Source organism: Hylobates moloch, unplaced genomic scaffold (genome assembly GCF_009828535.3).
Source record: "Hylobates moloch isolate HMO894 unplaced genomic scaffold, HMol_V3 SCAFFOLD_15, whole genome shotgun sequence".
NCBI classification, from domain to species: domain Eukaryota; kingdom Metazoa; phylum Chordata; class Mammalia; order Primates; family Hylobatidae; genus Hylobates; species Hylobates moloch.
The window spans coordinates 3,329,069-3,347,185 of record NW_026652290.1 but is presented as its reverse complement, the minus strand read 5'-3'; the positions used below and the strand labels follow the sequence as shown (position 1 = coordinate 3,347,185).

Here is an 18,117-nt window from a genome sequence, read left to right as displayed (position 1 = left end):
ACCCCTTCACCCGGTGCGCCTGGGCCGTGTCCGGGCTCACACCGGACCCTCGATCTTGCGCGTGGCCCCGCACCCAGCCCTCCCCCGAGCTCAGGTGCACTGGGCCGGGAGACACCGCTGGGCTGCGCGGCGTGGGAGGAGCCTGCAGAGGGTGTGGTGGGGACCCGGTGGCAGGAGGAACAGCATCAGCCCTGGTCGCACCACTTTCCCCGCTCCCCCTACCCAGGTAGAGAAGGCAGGGGCTGCAGGGCCGGGGCCAGCCACAACCCTCTCCCGCTCCGAGGAGGACATAGGCGAAGCGAGTTTCAAGTCATAGGGGCAGCCCCGAGAAAGAGGCCCCATGGGCGACTCGCGGCCGTCGGTTGTTGCGAGTGCCCCTGAAGTGGCGCGGACCCCACTGCCCGGCGTCTGCCCTGGGTGACAGGAGGGCACCTAGAAGTGGGGGAAGAACTGCCGCCGCTGCTGCCGCGCGACCGGGAGGAGCGCTGCCGGCGCTGCCCGCGTTCTCGCCTCCTTTTAAAAGAACCGCCAAAGTGGTCACCGAAAACGGAGGAGGAATAGAACGCTCAGCTGCAGCAAAAGAAACCAATGGGCAGGAGAGATGAAGAGAAGAAACTTTAACGGAATTTCATTAAAAAAAATGCACTCAGGCAGCTGCATCCTCGCGGCCCCCGCCGCAGCCTGGACCTTGGGAACCAGCAGCCCAGAGCCAGGAAGCCCCAGCATTCAGGGCCCAGACAGACCCCAAAATCCCAGACCAGAGGCAGGGAAGGATGGTGCGAGGAGGAGCCCAGGACCCACACGCCAGGGCCAGGGCCAGCGCCGACTCCCAGTGGGTGCCTCCTTCCAAGGCTGGAGAGGGAGGCAGAATGGAGGGCTTCCCAGGTCGGAGCGACCCTACAGGCTGGGCAGGTGGAGGGAAGGGTGCAGGGCATGTTCTGGAGACCTCCCCTCAGCCTGAAACTGGTTTCTCCTCTGCCTCTCCGCCTGTGGGTGCCCCTGTGCTCTGGTAACACCCCAGGCACCAGCTGTGCCCTCACCAGGCTACCTGCCCGCCCCTTCCTTCTGCCATCCCCATCAGTGGGCTGCTTCAGAGCCCCGGCCCTTCTGGGGCTACAGGGGAGGATGCACCCGCAGCATGCTCTGCACTGAGGAGCAGGCAGTGGGCACTGATGCCACCTGTCCTGCTGACAGCTCCTCACCCAGCAAGGCCGACCCAGCCCTGGGTGAAAGAGGAGCCAGTGAGGTGGACTGGGGAGAGGCTGCACCTTCACCCACGCCTGCCCACAGCATGGCCCGTCCACTTCCTGCACGGGCTCTGGGATCTGCTTTCCATGGAGCTCCACGGCCATGACCAGCCCGGTCCTGGGAGAGGACGGCCTGGGTGGTGGTGTGTCTGCAGACACGATCTGGGCACGGGGCCTAGGAAGTGACTGGCTCAGCCTGGAGTCTCCCCCAGCACTAGAAGCTTCGCTGCGAAGGGCTGCCGCTATGGAGAACATGGGATTTGAGGAAGGCAGGAGTCCTTTCCCTCATACTTTGTGAGTAGGCAGATGTGCCAGGGGAGATGGAGTAAGATAAGGAATGTGCGTTTAGCTTTAATGTCTATTAAATAGGTTGGGAAACACAGGCCAAGTGTAGGGTCCTGACTCCTGCAAAGGGCCTACCGCAGCCCTCTGCACTCAAGCAGCAGCCCCATCCAGACCAGGAGCGTTCTGTTCTCCTGGCGGACAGGGCTGACAGGTGTAGGATGGCATCTGTTTCCTTTGGAGTGTGGGCTGGTCAGAGGAGAAACAGCAACTTCCTGCTCCTTCTCGCTGTGTCATTGGTTCACCGTAGACCACGTCCTGCATTCCCTCTGATTCTCTCATGGGGAGAGCCCTGGACCTTCTGGTGGTGTCCCAGCCGGGTGGGTTCAAGGCTGCCACCCTGCTCGGGGCAGCTGGCCCGCAGGGAAGGGCCAGGCGGCATCTCTCAGTGGAGACTGAATCTTCCTTCCTTCAGGAGGCTGCCTCCAGGGAAGACCTGGGGTCCTTTCTGCGCTCAGCGCTGGCTGGCTGTCCTGTTCATGCAGTGGAAGACATTACAGAAGAATTCATACCAGAAGAACATGAAGCCCGTGGAGAGGGCAGCCTTCAGCAAGCTGGGGGACAGGCCCTTGAAGAAGCCCAGGGCACCTTCCTTTTGCAGCACCTGCTTGGCACAATCCATGAGGCCCTTGTATTGCCGCACCTGGGGAGAGGAAAGGAATGAAAATATGGATGTCCGCTCTGCTCCCGTCAACACAGCCCCTGGCACATCACAGCTCTTAAGAAGTACTTGCTGGACAAAGCAATGAATGCAAAATAGCAAATATTTTTGTTTTATTTTATTTTTTCATTGAGGCAGTCTCACTCTGTTGCCCAGGCTGGAATGCAGTGGCACAATCTTGGCTCATTGTAGCCTCCACCTCCCAGGTTCAAGCGATTCTCCTGCCTCAGCCTCCTGAGTAGCTGGGATTACAGGCACACACTACCATGCCCAGCTAATTTTTTGTATTTTTAGTAGAGATGCAGTTTCGCTATGTTGGCCAGGCTGGTCTTGAACTCCTGACCTCAGGTGATCCACCTGCTTCAGCTTCCCAGTGTGCTGGGATTACAGGCGTGGACAACCATGCCCAGCTCAAAATAGCAAATAAATTAATTTCATTCTTTCTACTGTAATTGGGTTAAGACTGAACAGATGACAGGCCTAGAAATCAGCAGCTGGACAGAGCTCCTTCCTGCCCAGGAAGAACGGCTGCCTGTGGCTCCAAAGGATCCAGCAGTGGCTCCAGAACCTCTTCCCAGAGGCGTCTCTGACCCTTCATCCCATCCCACCTGATCCCCCTTGGGCAGCAGATCTGAACCTGGCCCTCAGTAGCTCTCAGCCGGGCCTCCCTGCCTCCAGCCTCACCCTCTCCAGCTGACCTCACACACTGCTGCCAGACATTCATCCCCAGGCACAGCCCTCCTCAGGCCTGGCTTCCCTCCAAAAGCTGCAGTAACTCCTAGTGATGACATCATGAGAAATCAAGTCCAAACCCCAAGATCTGCCATTCAAGGAACTGCACCATTCGGCCTTGATTTCCCTCCCTGATCTGACCTCCACTGGTCCTCCCACGCACCCTTCCCACCTCCGGCCAAACTGGATTACACTAGTCTTCGTTACCAGCAAGGCCTCCCTCTGCCATCCTGGGCTCTCACCATCGCTCCCTGTCCAAATTCAAACTGTCCCTTCATGCTAGGTGCAGTGATGCATGCCTGCAGTCCTAGCTACTTGGGAGGCTGAGAGGGGAGGATCGCTTGAGCCCAGGAGTTCGAGACCAGCCTAAGCAACAGAGTGATATCCCATTTAAAAAAAGAAAGAAAGAAAAGAAAACAAACTCTCCCTTCAGGACAAGTTGGTAAGTGGAGAAGGGAGGTTACAAACCTTGTATACAGGGTATCCCTATTTTTGTTAAAATGTACATGTGTATTTATGAAAAGAAAGAAAACTACACTGAAAGGTTCCATGTGGTTATCTGTGGTAGTGAAATTACAAGGGATTTTTTTTTTTTTTTTGAGACAGAATCTCACTCTGTCGCCCAAGATGGTGTGCAGTGGTGTGATCATAGCTCACTGCAGCCTCGAACTCCAGGGCTCAAGCAATTCTGCCTCAGCCTCTCCAGTAGCTGGAACTAAAGGTACACATCACCATGCCCGGCTGATTTTTTAATTTTTATTTTATAGAGATGGGGTCTTGCTATGTTGACCGTGCTGGTTTCAAGCTCCTGGCCTCAACTGATCTTCCCATTTTGGCCTCCCAAAGTGTTGGGATCACAGGCGTGATCCACTGCAGCTGGCTTGGTCTTTTTGTCTATCTAAATTTTCTAAAGTTTCCTACAAAGAAAATGCATTATAACTATAAACCCAACTCTTTCTCTTCCCCCAAGGAAGGAATGCTGTCTCCCTACCTTGCCTCCCATTCCATGCCATCCCTCTCCTTTGACATTGTCAGGCATATTTTTTCACGCCTCCACATCTCAGGTTCCCAGGATACAGAGGGGAAAGCCCTGGAATTGCCCATCCTTACCCTACCCCTAACCCTACCCACTGATGACCAAAAGAAAGGGAGTATGTAAAAATCTGAGCAACTGAGGAGTGACTACTAAGACTATAACATGACCTAGCATGGGGCTTCTCTGAATGGCCAACTCTCCTAGTGCACATAAAATACAACTTAGGCCCGGGTGTGGCGGCTCATGCCTATAATCCCAGCACTTTGGGAGGCTGAGGCGGATGCATCAACTGAGGTCAGGAGTTCAAGACCGCCTTGGCCAACGTGGTGAAACCCTGTCTCATATGGTGAAACCCTGTCTCTTTTAAAAATACAAAAATTAGGACATGGTGGTGGGCGCCTGTAATCCCAGCTACTTGGAGGCTAAGGCAGGAGAATCACTTGAACCAGGGAGGCGGAGGCTGCAGTGAGCTGAGATCACGCCACTGCACTCCAGCCTGGGCAAAAGAGCGAGACTCCATCTCAAAAATACATATATATATGGCTGTGCACAGTGGCTCATGCCTGTAATCCCAGCACTTTGGGAGGCCGAGGAAGGTGTATCACCTGAGGTCAGGAGTTCGAGACCAGCCTGGCTAACATGGTGAAACCCTGTCTCTACTAAAAATACAAAAAATTAGCTGGGCGTGGTGGCACGTGCCTATAATCCCAGCTACTTGGGAGGCTGAGGCAGGAGAATCGCTTGAACCCGGGAGGCAGAGGTTGCAGTGAGCTGAGATCACGCCATTGCACTCCAGGCGGGCAACAAGAGCAAAACTCTGTTTCAAAACAAAAACAAAAACAAAAAACAACAAAAAAAAACAAAAAAATACATATATATAACTTAGTTGCTCAAATTCACCCCATTCCAGAACAGCTAGAGCAAAACCCCTTTTCTGTGTTCTTTAATATTTGGGGACCTTCCTTGCTCTGTTGCCCAGGCTGGAGTGCAGTGGTGTGGTCGTGGCTCACTGTAACATCCACCTCCCAGATTCAAGCGATTCTCCTGTTTCAGCCTCCCAAGTAGCTGGGACTACAGGCGCCCACCACCATGCCCAGCTAATTTTTATATTTTTAGTAGAAACGGGGTTTCACTATGTTGATCAGGCTGGTCTGGAACTCCTGACCTCAGGTGATCCAGTTGATTACAGGCTGACCACCACCCCACCCCACCTCTGACATTTTTTTTTTTTTTTTTTTTGAGATGGACTCCCTGTTGCGCAATCTCAGCTCACTGCAAGCTCCGCTTCCCGGGTTCATGCCATTCTCCTGCCTCAGCCTCCTGAGCAGCTGGGACTACAGGTGCCTGCCACTACGCCTGGCTAGTTTTTTTGTGTATATATATATATATTTTTTTTTAGTAGAGATGGGCTTTCACTGCGTTAGCCAGGATGGTCTCGATCTCCTGACCTCGTGATCCAGCCGCCTTGGCCTCCCAAAGTGCTGGGATTACAGGTATGAGCCACCGCGCCCGGCCAGGACATGTTTTAAGCGCAGAAACTGTGCTAGGTGCAGTGGCTCACACCTGTTATCCCAGCACTTTGGGAGGTGGAGTCAGGAGTGTTCAAGACCAGCCTGGGAAACAGAGTGAGACCCTGCCTCTATTTTAAAGGAAAAAAAAAAAAAGAGCAGACACTGTATGTCCTTGGCCCAGATCCTTCCACAGTGCTCAGGACCCAGGGCTTGCAAGCCGCTTTCCCACATGCTTGGGGATCTCAAGGGATGGACTGGAGGTGAAGGGGCCATGGCCAGGGGTGATGTTGCCCAATGGGTAGGAGGTGACTCCGGGTTCCCTCATGTGCCCAGTGATGGCAGGGGTCAGAGCTGTCTGCCTGCGAGTGAACGGCTCACCTGGCCAAAGGCGGCCCTGGCGTGCTCAAACCCGCCAACCTGGAGCCGCTTCTTGAAGAGGTCCAGCGGATATGTCAGGGTCTTGCTGATGACACCAGCTCCACTGCCACAAAGCAGGTTTTGGAGGTTCTCTGAACCAGAGAAGTGGGATTGGGAGAACAGATGAGAGGAACACAGTCTATGGGTGACAACTTAAAAGGCATCAGGGCTAATCCTACACCACAAACCAAACCCCACAAGCGCAGTTCTATCTGACCTCCACTGGTCCTCCCATTCCAAAAAGGAATGTAATCTAGGGGGAGAAGAGCCAGACACAGCCACTTCTGGTGGAGTGATCCAGGCTGGAAGGGCTGGAGGCCGCAGTCCCCCAGCTGGAGGCAACATGGGCCTCAGGCTCTGCAGCATGACTCAGTTCAGGGCTGGAGAGGGACCAGGATGCCCTACCCCTCCCCAGCCTCCCCCTGTCCCCACCTCCCACTCTCCCTGCCTGGAAAAAGCAACCGAAGAACCTCAACCAAAAAACAAGCAATTTGCAATTTGGACTTCTGACAAAAGTGAAAACCATGACCAATCACTGGAAGTAAATTTCAGTAATGCCAGTGATGGGTGTGGCAGGAGCTGGAAGAAATCAAGTCCTCTCCAAGCAGCTGCAGTTGTTTTGTTTGCCACATTACAGAGCCACGTACAGAGACCCGCGGTCTTCGATTCGGACAGGAGAACTTTAGCTCCTTCGTGATTTGGAAGGGGGCGTTTTGGCGGCTGGGGTGGGAGGGTTCCCTCTCGTGTGAGGGCTGCCTCACCATTTTTCTTTCCTTCGGCTGGTATGGCCCACTTGTACACGTGCTTCAAGGAGCTGTAGCAGGAGAACTGCAGCCCGGCATAGGGGAAGATGGCGATCAAGGTGGGGGCCAAGCCTTTGTAGAAAACCTGGGGGCCTTCGCTCCTATACATGGTCCCCACGGCGTGGCGCAGCGTATTATAGACCTGGACACACACACGCACTTTGAATGAGCTCAGTGAAGTGGTTTTAGCCCTGGAACAGCCCGTCATAGCTCTGTCCCCTTGACTAAAATACCAGCTACCAGGGGCGAAACTCCTCCTGCCAGGAAGACAGTCAAGGGAAATGCTGGACAGAGATTCGAAGGATGGCATTTTCCAGAAACTCCCCCTTCTACACATGTATACCACTGTTATATCCACAGGTGTGCACAAAAGTATGTGTCCAAGAGTCACTGCAGCATCCTGGGGAAGAGCTAAAGATGCGACGTCCATCTGTGGGTGATGGTTACATGAATTATGGGACACCAGCTCACAAGAACATAGTGCAGCTGTTAAAACAGGAAGGTGCGGCCGGGCGCGGTGGCTCACACCTGTAATCCCAGCAATCTGGGGAGGCTGAGGCAGCCAGATCACTTGAGGCCAGGAGTTTGAGACCAGCCTGGCCAACACAGTGAAAGCCCGTCTCTACTAAAAATACAAAAATTAGCTGGGGGTGGTGGCTCATGCCTGTAATCCCAGCTTCTTGGGAGGCTGAGGCACAAGAATTGCTTGAACCTGGGAGGCGGAGGTTGCAGCGAGCTGAGATTGTACCACAGCACTCCAACCTGGGTGACAGGCGGAGACTCTGTCTCAAAAACAAAAATAAATTAAATAAATAAATAAATAAATAATAAAAATAAAGTAGAGAGGAGGTCTTGCTATATTGCCCAAACTGGTCTCGAACTCCTGACCTCAAGTGATCCTTCCTCCTTGGCCTCCCAAAGTGCTGGGATTACAGGCGTGAGCCACTGCACCCGGCCAAGCATGTTACTTAGAATTACGGAAGGAAATAATCAAAGAAACAACTATAAGTATTAAAAGTAGTCGCCTCTGGGGATCGGAATCAGGAAGCGGCTGGTATTTTTTTAAATTATAATTCATGAAGAACTGTCTTTGTAACCTTGGTACATCTTACATGTTGCAAAATCTTTTATCTTTCAAGATCAGGTTTACAATATGGTTGTGACTAGTCTTAAGGCAGGTGGAGAGTCCTGTAGGTTTTAGGTTTTAACCAGGTCTCTTCCCCTCACTTTCATGACCGGATATTCTCTGATCATTCTAGAATCTAAAATCCAACATGTCAATAGTTTAAGCTAGAGGTAATATGCTATTATCTTTTTTTTTTTTTTTTTTTAGACGAAGTCTTGCTATGTTGCCTAGGCTGGAGTGCAGCAGCACAATCTTGGCTCACTGCAGCCCCCACCTCCCAGGTTCAAGCGATTGTCGTGCCTCAGCCCCCCTCCCCACCCAGTAGCTGTGATTATAGGCACCTGCCACCATGCCCAACTAATTTTTGTATTTTTAGTAGAGACGGGGTTTCACCACGTTAGCCAGGATGATCTCGATCTCCTGACCTCGTGATCCGCCCGTCTTGGCCTCCCAAAGTGCTGGGATTACAGGCGTGAGCCACCGCGCCCAGCCCAATTCTTTGTTTTTTTTTTTTGAGACAGGATATCTCACTTTGTCGCCTGGGCTGGAGTGCAATGGTGCAATCATGGCTCACTCCCCAGGCTCAAGCAGTCCTCTTAACTCAATCTTCCAAGTAGCTGGGACTACAGGTGCACACCACCATGCCTGGCTAATTTTTTCGCATTTTGTAGAGACCCATGTTGCCCACATCAAACTCTTAAACAAAGTATCCTTCCTTTCCCACTAACAGTATCCTAAAGCAGAGTTGAGACAGTGGAAAAATTATTGTTTCTAAGCCAGGTCTGGTGGCTCAGCCTTGTAATCGCAGCACTTTGGGAGGCCAAGGCTGGAGGATCATTTGAGCCTAGGAGTTTGAGAACAGCCTGGGCAACATGGTGAAACTCCATCTCTACAAAAAACACAAAAATTAGCCAGGTGTGGTATCGAGTGCTTATGGTCTCAGCTACTTGGGAGGCTGAGGTGGGAGGATTGCTTGACCCCAGGAGGTGGAGGCTGCAGTGAGCTGTAATCATACCCCTATACTTCAGCCTGGATGACAGAGTGAGGCTCTGCCTTAAAAATAAAGAAAAAAAGACCAGGTATGGTGACTCATGCCTGTGATCCCAGCACTTTGGGAGGCTCAGGCGGGCGGCTCACTAGAGGCCAGCAGTTCCAGACCAGCCTGGCCAACATGTCAAAAACCCAGCTCTACTAAAAATATAAAAATTAGCCGGGCATGGCCAGGCGCGGTGGCTCACGCCTGTAATCTCAGCACTTTGGGAAGCAGGGATGGGTGGATCACAAGGTCAGGAGTTTAAGACCAGCCTGGCCAACATGGCAAACCCCGTTTCTACTAAAAATATAAAAATTAGCCAGGCGCAGTGGTGGGCGCTTGTAATCCCGGCTACTTGGGAGGCTGAGGCAGGAGAATCACTTGAAAGCGGGGGGTGTAGCTTGCAGCCTCTGCGACAGAGTGAGACTTCATCTGAAAAAAAATAAAAAAATAAAAAAAAATTAGCCGGGCATGGTAGCGGACCTGTAGTCCCAGCTGCTTGGGAGGCTGAGGCATGAGAATCACTTGAATCTGGGAGGCGGTCGCAATGAGCTGAGATTGTGCCACTGCACTCCAGCCTGGGCGACAGAGCCATACTCCGTCTCAAAAACAAACAAACAACAACAACAAAAAAACAAAAAACAACCAGGGGTTCAAGACCAGCCTGAGCCTGAGCAACATAATGAGACCCTGCCCCCACAAAAAATTAAAAAATAAAAAATTAGTCAGGTGTGGTGGCACACACCTGTGGTCTTAGCTACTTGAGAGGCTGAGGCAGGAAGATTGCTTGAGCCCAGGAGTTGGAAGCTGCAGCAAGCTATTGCAGCCATTGTACTCCAGCCTGGGTGACAGATCAAGACCCTATCTCGAAATATATATATATAAATAATAACAATAAAATTATTCTCTCTTGATTGAGAACACACAGACACACACACATATAATGCTCTTCTTAAACATGTCCAGAAAACAGAGATTATGGTGGGGAGGTCTATTTCAGGACTTAATCCCTTGTTTTCACTCAGTAAATTCTTCCTCGAGTCTATCCCATTTCCACCACCCCACTCTTTGTGGAAACCAAAGACACTCGCAATTGACCGGGTGCAGTGGCTCATGCCTGGAATCCTAGCACTTTGGGAGGCCGAGGCCGGGGTATCACCTGAGGTCAAGAGTTTGAGACCAGCCTGGCCGACATGGTGAAACCCTGTCTCTATGAAAAATATAAAAATTAGCCGGACGTGGTGGCACGTGCCTATAATCCCAGCTACTCAGGAGGCTGAGACAGGAGAATCACTTGAACCCAGGAGACAGAGGTTACAGTGAGCTGAGATCGCCGCACTGCACTCCAGCCTGTGCAACAAAGTGAGACTGTCTCAAAAAACCAACCAAACAAACAAACAAAAAAACAAAGACACTCTCATAATAATCCAGCAGTAAGTTCTCAAGTCCCACTTGCCCAGATGCAGTCCTTGATCCAGCCCACTGCTGGGTATTTATTTGTTCTGTTTCATAGCAGTAGGTTCTGTCTTCCAGGGAGGCTGTGAGCTCCTCTGAGGCAGGGGCATAGAGCACCCCGCACGGTGCTGCCCACAGTCATGGGTTTTACAAACTGACTGCCAGACAAACTGAAAACCCGAACCTCTCCCAGCTTTGCTTTCTGCAAGGACAAGAACTCAACCTCTGCCGAGTGCGGCAGCTCATGTCTGTAATCCCAGCATTTTAGGAGGCTGAGGCGGGCAGACGGCTTGAGCTCAAGAGTTCGAGACCAGCCTGGGCAACATGACGACACCCCGTCTCTAAAAAAATATAAAACTTAGCCAGGTGTAGTCTCAGCTACTGGGGAGGCTGAGGCAGAAGGATCACTTGATCCCAGGAGGTCGAGGCTTCAGTAAGCAGTGATCGTGCCACTGCACTGCAGCCTAGGCAACAAAACAAGACACTGTCTCAAAAAATATATATATAGGCCAGGCGCAGTGGCTCACGCCTGTAATCCTAGCACTATGGGAGGCCGAGGCGGGTGGATCACCTGAGGTGATCAAGACCAGCCTGCTAACATGGCGAAACTCCATCTCTACTAAAAGTACAAAAAATAGCTGGGCGTGATGGCAGGCACCTGTAATCCCAGCTACTGGGAGGCAGAGGCAGGAGAACTGCTTGAACCCAGGAGGCAGAGGTTGCAGTGAGCCGAGATCTGGCCATTGCACTCCAGCCTGGGCAATAAGAGCGAGACTCCATCTCTCAAAAAAAATAAAATAAAAATTATATATTTAAAAAAAAAAAAACATGCTCACGAAATAAAAGAAAAAAACAGATCGCACCACTACACTCCATGGAGCCTGGCAACAGAGCAAGACTCTGTCTCAAAATAAATAAATAAATAAAAAATAGGCCGGGCGTGGTGGGCTTATGCCTGTAATCCCAGCACTTTGGGAGACCGAGGCAGGCAGATCATGAGGTCAGGAGATCGGGACCATCCTGGCTAACATGGTGAAACCCCATCTCTGCTAAAAATACAAAAAAAATTAGCCGGGCGTGGTGGCGGGTGCCTGTAGTCCCAACTACTCGGGAGGCTGAGGCAGGAGAATCGCTTGAACTCGGGAGGCGGAGCTCGCAGTGAGCCAAGATTGCACCACTGCACTCCAGCCTGGACGACAAAGCGAGACTCCATCTCAAACAAAACAAAACAAAACAAAAATAAATGAATAAATAAATAAGTAATAAAGAATACAACCCCTGTGACAACACCTTCCTTATTTGGGTTCCCCTGGTCTGGCCCCTGGCCACTCACCTTGGGCTCGCCCTGAGCTGCAAAGCGGGTGCGCAGAACATCCACGGGGTGCACAGTGAGGGTGGCCATACAGGCAGCCAGGCCACCACACGCAAAGTGCACTGAGAATTCCCGGGCGTCGTACGCGCTGCCTCTGTGGACCAGCTCCGTCAGCATTTCAAACGACAAGAACTGCAAGAGTAAGTGAAGAAGTCACTGACAGCCCAAAGGATGAGGGCGAGGACCAAATACTCCCCAAATACATCACCCGTGACCCGGCTGGGGCCCAGGTGGAGGGGCGAGGAAAAGGTCAGGAAACACAACATTCCATGCAAAACTCAGACACCATCTGATACTTGAGTAGAGTCAGACACTCAAAGGGTTAAGAAGATATATGGGGGCCGGGCGCGGTGGCTCACGCCTGTAATCCCAGCACTTTGGGAGGCCGAGGCGGGCAGATCACGAGGTCAGAAGTTTGAGACCAGCCGGGTCAACATAGTGAAACTCTGTCTTTACTAAAAATACAAAAATTAGTCAGGCATGGTGGCAGGCACCTGTAGTCCCAGGTACTAAGGGTGCTGAGGCAGGAGAATCACTTGAACCCAGGACGCGGAGGCTGCAGTGAGCCGAGATCATGCCACTGCATTCCAGCCCAGGCGACAGAGCAAGACTCAGTCTCAAAAAAATGACTGGGTGCAGTGGCTCACACCTGTAATCCCAGCACTTTGGGAGGCCGAGGTGGGCAGATCATGAGGTCAGGAGTTGGAGACCAGCCTGGCCAATATGGTGGAACCCTGTCTCTACTAAAAATACAAAAATTAGCCAGGCATGGTGGCGTGGGCCTGTAACCCCAGGTATTTGGGAGGCTGAGGCAGAAGAATCGCTTGAACCTGGGAGGCGGAGGTTGCAGTGAGCCGAGATCGTGCCACTGCACTCCAGCCTGGGCGACAAAGTGAGACTCCGTCTCAAGAAAAAATAAAAAAGATATATGAGAACAATGTATATCAGAAAATGTCACTGGCTAACTTAGTTTTCTAAGAACTGGGAAAGACGGCCACGCTCTGATTCCTGCAGGGACTCCTTCAGTGCAGCTGGCGGCGGCACTGTTCGAGAATTATTCTTTTCTGGGGCAGATTCTTTTGGGAGCATGTTCCACAGGGTGACCCCCTTACGTTCAGATCTTTGTTTTCTTTTCTTGTTTTTGTGTTTAGAGACAAGAGTGTCGCTCTGTCACCCAGGCTGGAGTACGGTGGCACGAACACGGCTCACTGCAGCCTCAACCTCCTGGGCTCCAGTGATCCTCCCACCTCAGCCCCTCAAGGAGCTAGGGCTACAGGCGCATGCCACCGTGTCCAGCTAATTTTGGTATTTTTTGTAGAACCAGGGTTTCACTATGTTGCCAAGGCTGGTCTCAAACTCCTGAGCTCAAGCGATCTGCCCGCCTTGGGCCCCCAAAGTGCTGGGATTACACACATGAGCCACCGAGCTTGGCCCTGTTTTGCTTTTTGAGGCAAGGTCGTGCTCAGTTGCCCAGGCTAGAGTGCAGTGGCTCGATCATAGTTCACAGCAGCCTTGACTTCTCTAGCTCAAATTATTCTCCTGCCTCTGGAATAGCTGGGACTATAGGCGTGTACCACCATAACTGGCTATTTTTTTTTTTATTATTTTTAGTAGAGAGGAGGTCTCGCTATGTTGCCCAGGCTGGTCTCAAACTCCTGAGCTCAAGCCATCCTCCCACCTCAGCCTCCCAAAGTGACAGGATTACAGGTGTGAGCCACTATACCAGGGCTATGCTCAGATCTTCCTTCAGCCAACTGAAGATGGCCTGGCTTCTTTTCTTTTTTTGAGACAGGGTCTGGCTGTGTCGCCCAGGCTGAAGTGCAGTGGCATGATCGTGGCTCACTGCAACCTCCACCTCCTGGGTTCAGGTGCTGGGATTACAGGTGTGAGCCACTGAGTCTGGCCCACGCCTGGCTTCTTGAGACTATCCTGTTGCTGTATTTATTCGTCATGCTGCAATATCTGTTTGCAGACAAGCACAGAGACAGGATCGCAGGGCATGCCCAGCCAGTAAGCACCTGACTTGGGTGGTCACTGTGACGTCACAGGAAGAGTAGGCAGGGACATCTCTGGCACTAGCTGCCTAGGTGGGGGTCGTGGCTTTGCCATTTCCTAGCCAGTGACTTTGGTTGGGTTAATTATGTAAGCTCTGTCCACCTCAGTCTTCTCATGCATGACATGGGAGGGACAACAGCCCCTACCTTAAGGACTGCTGTGACAGAGTGTATGTGAAGTGCTTCCAACAGGGGCCTGGCCCATGGTTTGCACTGTACAGGGCTGGTTCTTACCACGTCTACTGCATAAAATCACATGCTGTGCACTATGACTATACTGGTGCTCCACTGAATGAAGCGTGAGTTCTAACCCTAGCCCCGCCATGTGCAGGCTGTGTGGCCTCGGACAGCTGACTTCTCCTCCCTGAGATCCACAGGACACCTATCCTGCCCTCCTCGTGCCGGTGCGTTGAAATTCAGATGAACCACATATGTGAAGGTGGTATTTCAAAAATTGAAATGCATTAGTGCTGTCCTTCACCAAGCCTCACAGAAGGCATGACATCAAATCAGTCTCCAAGATGCAACACCTAAGTCACACAGGATAGACGTGGGGACATGGGGGAGGGGAATGCCTACGGTACCGCTGGTCGGGAAGGCTCCTGGGTGAGGCAGGTGGGAAGTGTGGGGCCTGCCTCTTCCGTCCTGTCCTGCGTGGCATTCCTGCTTGCCTCACCCTCCCTCTGCTCCTCCATTGAGCAACGTGACCCCAGAGGCCTGGCCAGGTCCCCTGCCACCTACTTGGACAGCTCCATAGCCTATGGAGAGAATCTGAGCTGGGATGTGTCCTTTCCAGAAAGCTGTCGGCCCCTCCTCCTGCAGAATCTGCCTAGAGGCCTGGAGGATGCCATGGTACTTTGCGTTGGGGTCACTGCAAGACAGGCGCTCGTGCTGAAGCTAGGAATCAAAATAAAAAAGGTCAGGACAGCGGGGTGGGCTGGAATGTGAAGGGGAACTTTCAGAAAAGGCAAGCCCTTTATCTGGATAGAATTCCAAGTTTTAGGAACTGCTTTTGAAGAAAGACTGAACTTGTCCTCCAGTCCATTGCATGGAAAAAGGGGAAGAGTACCTGGAAACGGATCTTGATGACGTCAAAGGGACTGATCAGCGCCCGAGTGACAAGTCCAGACACAGACCCGGCCACTGCCACCTGGAACTTGGTGTTATTCCTGCCATCTGGTTCGGGGTCATAGCCAACCATCCCTGCCTCTGGCCCACACAATGTCCATCAGTATCAAGCTAAATACAAGAGATATGGAATAAACACCAGGCAAGTTTCTTACAGTCTCTGCTCAAATATCACCTCCTCAGAGCAGCCCTCCCTGACTAGACTGTCTAAAATAGCACTCACTTTTGGGCTGGGCGCAGCGGCTCATGCCTGTATCCCAGCACTTTGGGAGGCCGAGGTGGGCGGATTGCTTGAGCTCAGGAGTTCAAGACCAGTCTCGGCAACATTGCAAAACCCCAACTCTACAAAAAATACAAAAATTTAAAAATAAAATAAAATAGCACTTGTTTTATTCCTCTTTACAGTACTTATGACTATGGCATATTTGTTTACTTTTTTAGAGCCAGGGTCTCACTCTGTTGCCCAGGCTGGAATGCAGTGGTGCCGTCATAACTCACTGTAGCCTTGAACTCCTGGGCTCAAGTGATTCTCTTGCCTCAGCCTCCCAATTAGCTGGCACTTACAGGTGCAGGCCTGGCTAAGTTTTTTTATTTTCGTAGACATAAGGTCTCAGTGTTGCCCTGGCTGGTCTCAAACTCCTGGCCTCAAGTGATTCTCCTGCCTCAGCCTCCTGAATTGTTGAGATGACATGCATGAGCCACCGCGCCCGGCACGCCATGGGTTATTTATACAGTACATTTGTCCTTGTTTCTCTCCCTGACTAGAATGTAAGCCCGTGGAAACATGGTCTTGGTCTCATTTGTTCACTCGTAAATTTCCGGTTCCTGGAATAGAGCCCATCATGGTAAGTACTTAATAATATTTGAGAATTGAATGAACAGGCTTGATAGGCACTTGTTGGTCCCAGAGATCAACTGGTTTTCCAAGACGTCTGGCAACTTTATAGCAAACTCCTGCTCGTTGAATGAGCCCACTGAAGTGTAACGCTGAGGGACTGAAGGACGTGCAGGGCTGGAGATTGGGATTCTTTAACAATCCCCCACTGTCCAAAGGAAGAGCCCTGAGGCCCTGAGCCCCTTCACCTTTCCCTTTCCCCTCCTGCACACACCTCAGGCCGCCCTGGCACAGTGGGGCCATGCTACACTAGCAAATGATGCTCCTGGCCAGGCGCGGTGGCTCATGCCTGTAATCCCAGCACTTTGGGAGGCCGAGGTGGGTGGATCGCCTGAGGTCAGGAGTTCAAGACCAGCCTGGCCAACATGGTGAAACCCCGTTTCTACTAAAAATACAAAAATTAGCTGGGTGTGGTGGCGGACGCCTGTAATCCCAGTTACTCGGGAGGCTGAGGAGGGAGAATCACGTGAGCCTGGGAGGCGGAAGTTGCAGTGAACAGAAATTGCGCCATTGCACTCCAGCCTGGATGACAGAGTGAGACTCCGTCTCAAAAACAAACGAAACAAAACAAAACAAAACAAAAAAGAAAATGACGCTCCTGGGCTTCCCTGACTCAGACCTACTGACCTCTTCAGCCTCACTCTGGCCCATTCTTCCCCTTCCCTCACTTAACCAGAGTGGTCTGACTGCTTCTGCCCAGTTCCTGGAACAGTCGGCGAGCACTCCTATCTACTGCCTTGCCTCTACTCCTCCAGTTCCCTACGTCTGAAATGCAGTCCCACTCTTAGCCCCTACTCACTTTTTCAAGGCTAGCTCCTCTCATCCACCAGAGCTCAGCTAAAAAGCATCCCTTCCAGGAGATGTACTTTTTTCCTTTTTTGTAAAAACAAAAAACAAAAAAACAGTAATACCTACATACACTCTGTAGAGTTGTATAAAGCATAGAAAGAAGTCTGTAACCACACCCACATCAACAGGTGTTGGTAACTGATCACTGGGAGAAGGGCTGGGAAGGGAAGAAGGAAGGTAGACCTGTCGATAATTCTATACTGTTTGAATTTGTTACGGAAAAAAAAAAATCCCTAAAACTAGACTTCAGAATTACCCTAGTTCTTGAATACTTGTAGTAGTGGGGATGGGGGTGGGGGAGGAGGGGAGACACTGCCTACAGGATGGCAGCCTCCACCCCAGACATCAATTCCTTTTCTCCTCTCATCCACCCTGGAACTCCTCCCCAGGCGCCCATGAGGAAGTTTAAGCATGCGGCAAGCGACTGAGAGGCAAAACCTCTCCAGGGGTTACCCAGGGACCGCTCAGGTCACACTGAGCAGCGTCAGTTTCCTGCCCATCTGGGCAGGAAGGAGGAGGAAGCCCGAGCGGCAGGTGTCCTGGATCGCTGTCAGGAGGAGACCGGAGCATAGCAGGGTCTTCCTGGTGTTCGGGTGCCCATGCGCCCAGGGGCTCAGCAGAGCAGCTCTGCAGAGGTCCCCGTGTGGGTACCTAGGTGTCCACGTGTGCCTCGGGGTGTGTTTTTTTCTCCTCGAATCCGAGGGGACGCCCTGGAGCTCAGGTGCTCAAGGGCGTGCGCGGGGCTCTGCCGCCGGTGTCCCTGGAGATGCTTCTCGGGTCAGGTGTGACACGTGTGTACACAGTCCCCGCCCCCTCGTGAGCGCCCGGGTGCGTGTGCTCCCTTCCGACCGCCCTGAGGAGCGAGGGTGTAGGTCCCCGAGAGGGCGGCGAGAAGGACGGAGGTAGAGGTTACTCACACTGCTCGGCGGGTGCGGCCCGGCTCCGCGCGCTCTGCTCTCTGTAGCTCCTCGCGCAGTCTTAACAGCAAAACTCTACTGAGCTCGGACGAAACTGGCGGGCTCCTGGGCCAATCATCGTGCAGCCCCCCTCCAGACGCTGGACCAATGGTTGTGCGCTTGAGGTCTGGCAACCGCCTCCCGCAAGGTATCACTGGGTAATGTAGTCCTTCGCGACCAAGGGCAGGGCCGCTGGACGGCGCACAGCTTCCTGGGAGATGTAGTCCGGCTGCTCGCGGGCGCGCGAGGGCGACCGACGCGGTAGAAGGAGGCGGCTTGCGAAGCCGGGCTGCGACCTTAGGGGTCGCTGTGCTCTGGCATGTGACTCGAAAGTCAGCCTGCAGGCGGGGTCCAAGGTTAGGGCGCCGTAAACTTGACCCGCTTTCCTCAAACTCTGTTAATGCCAGAACCCGGATAATCTCAACTTGGTAAAGATGGCAGGAAGCCTAGCAAAGACCTGGAGGACGTCGCGGAGAGAATACATGCGAACAGTCCCCTCG

At 52.3% G+C, this 18,117-nt stretch overlaps 1 protein-coding gene and 1 pseudogene across 6 annotated transcripts; one reads left to right on the top strand and one right to left on the bottom strand.

Moving 5' to 3' along the window:
- The first annotated feature begins 246 nt into the window (after positions 1 to 246).
- On the top strand, positions 247 to 1,354 carry LOC116483493 (uncharacterized; annotated as a pseudogene).
- Positions 1,355 to 1,392: 38 nt separating this feature from the next.
- On the bottom strand, positions 1,393 to 17,659 carry SLC25A19 (solute carrier family 25 member 19). 6 transcript variants are annotated; one of them, XM_058428150.1, is made up of 8 exons: positions 17,579 to 17,659; positions 16,612 to 16,685; positions 14,859 to 15,028; positions 14,531 to 14,686; positions 11,697 to 11,867; positions 6,708 to 6,891; positions 5,908 to 6,038; positions 1,393 to 2,232 (listed from the first exon to the last, which is right to left on the bottom strand). In XM_058428150.1, the coding sequence occupies exons 3-8, from the start codon at positions 14,988 to 14,990 to the stop codon at positions 2,044 to 2,046; spliced, it is 963 nt and encodes a 320-aa protein (XP_058284133.1). In that variant the 5' UTR covers positions 14,991 to 15,028; positions 16,612 to 16,685; positions 17,579 to 17,659; the 3' UTR covers positions 1,393 to 2,043. The 6 variants fall into 6 exon arrangements, with proteins under 6 accessions (XP_058284133.1, XP_058284132.1, XP_058284135.1 ...); XM_058428149.1 differs by lacking the exon at positions 16,612 to 16,685 and adding an exon at positions 15,141 to 15,259 and having other exon boundaries at positions 17,579 to 17,642; XM_058428152.1 differs by lacking the exons at positions 16,612 to 16,685; positions 17,579 to 17,659 and adding exons at positions 15,141 to 15,259; positions 17,313 to 17,332.
- Between the last annotated feature and the right edge of the window lie 458 nt (positions 17,660 to 18,117).

Excerpts from the sequence above, each read along its gene's own strand:
- SLC25A19 (XM_058428150.1), bottom strand. The coding sequence starts at position 14,990 with ATGGTTGGCTATGACCCCGAACCAGATGGCAGGAATAACACCAAGTTC. Across the intron at positions 6,892-11,696 it reads CAGCTCAGGGCGAGCCCAAG|GTCTATAATACGCTGCGCCA; the intron begins GTGAGTGGCCAG and ends GTGTGTGTCCAG. Across the intron at positions 2,233-5,907 it reads CCAGGGCCGCCTTTGGCCAG|GTGCGGCAATACAAGGGCCT; the intron begins GTGAGCCGTTCA and ends TCCTCTCCCCAG.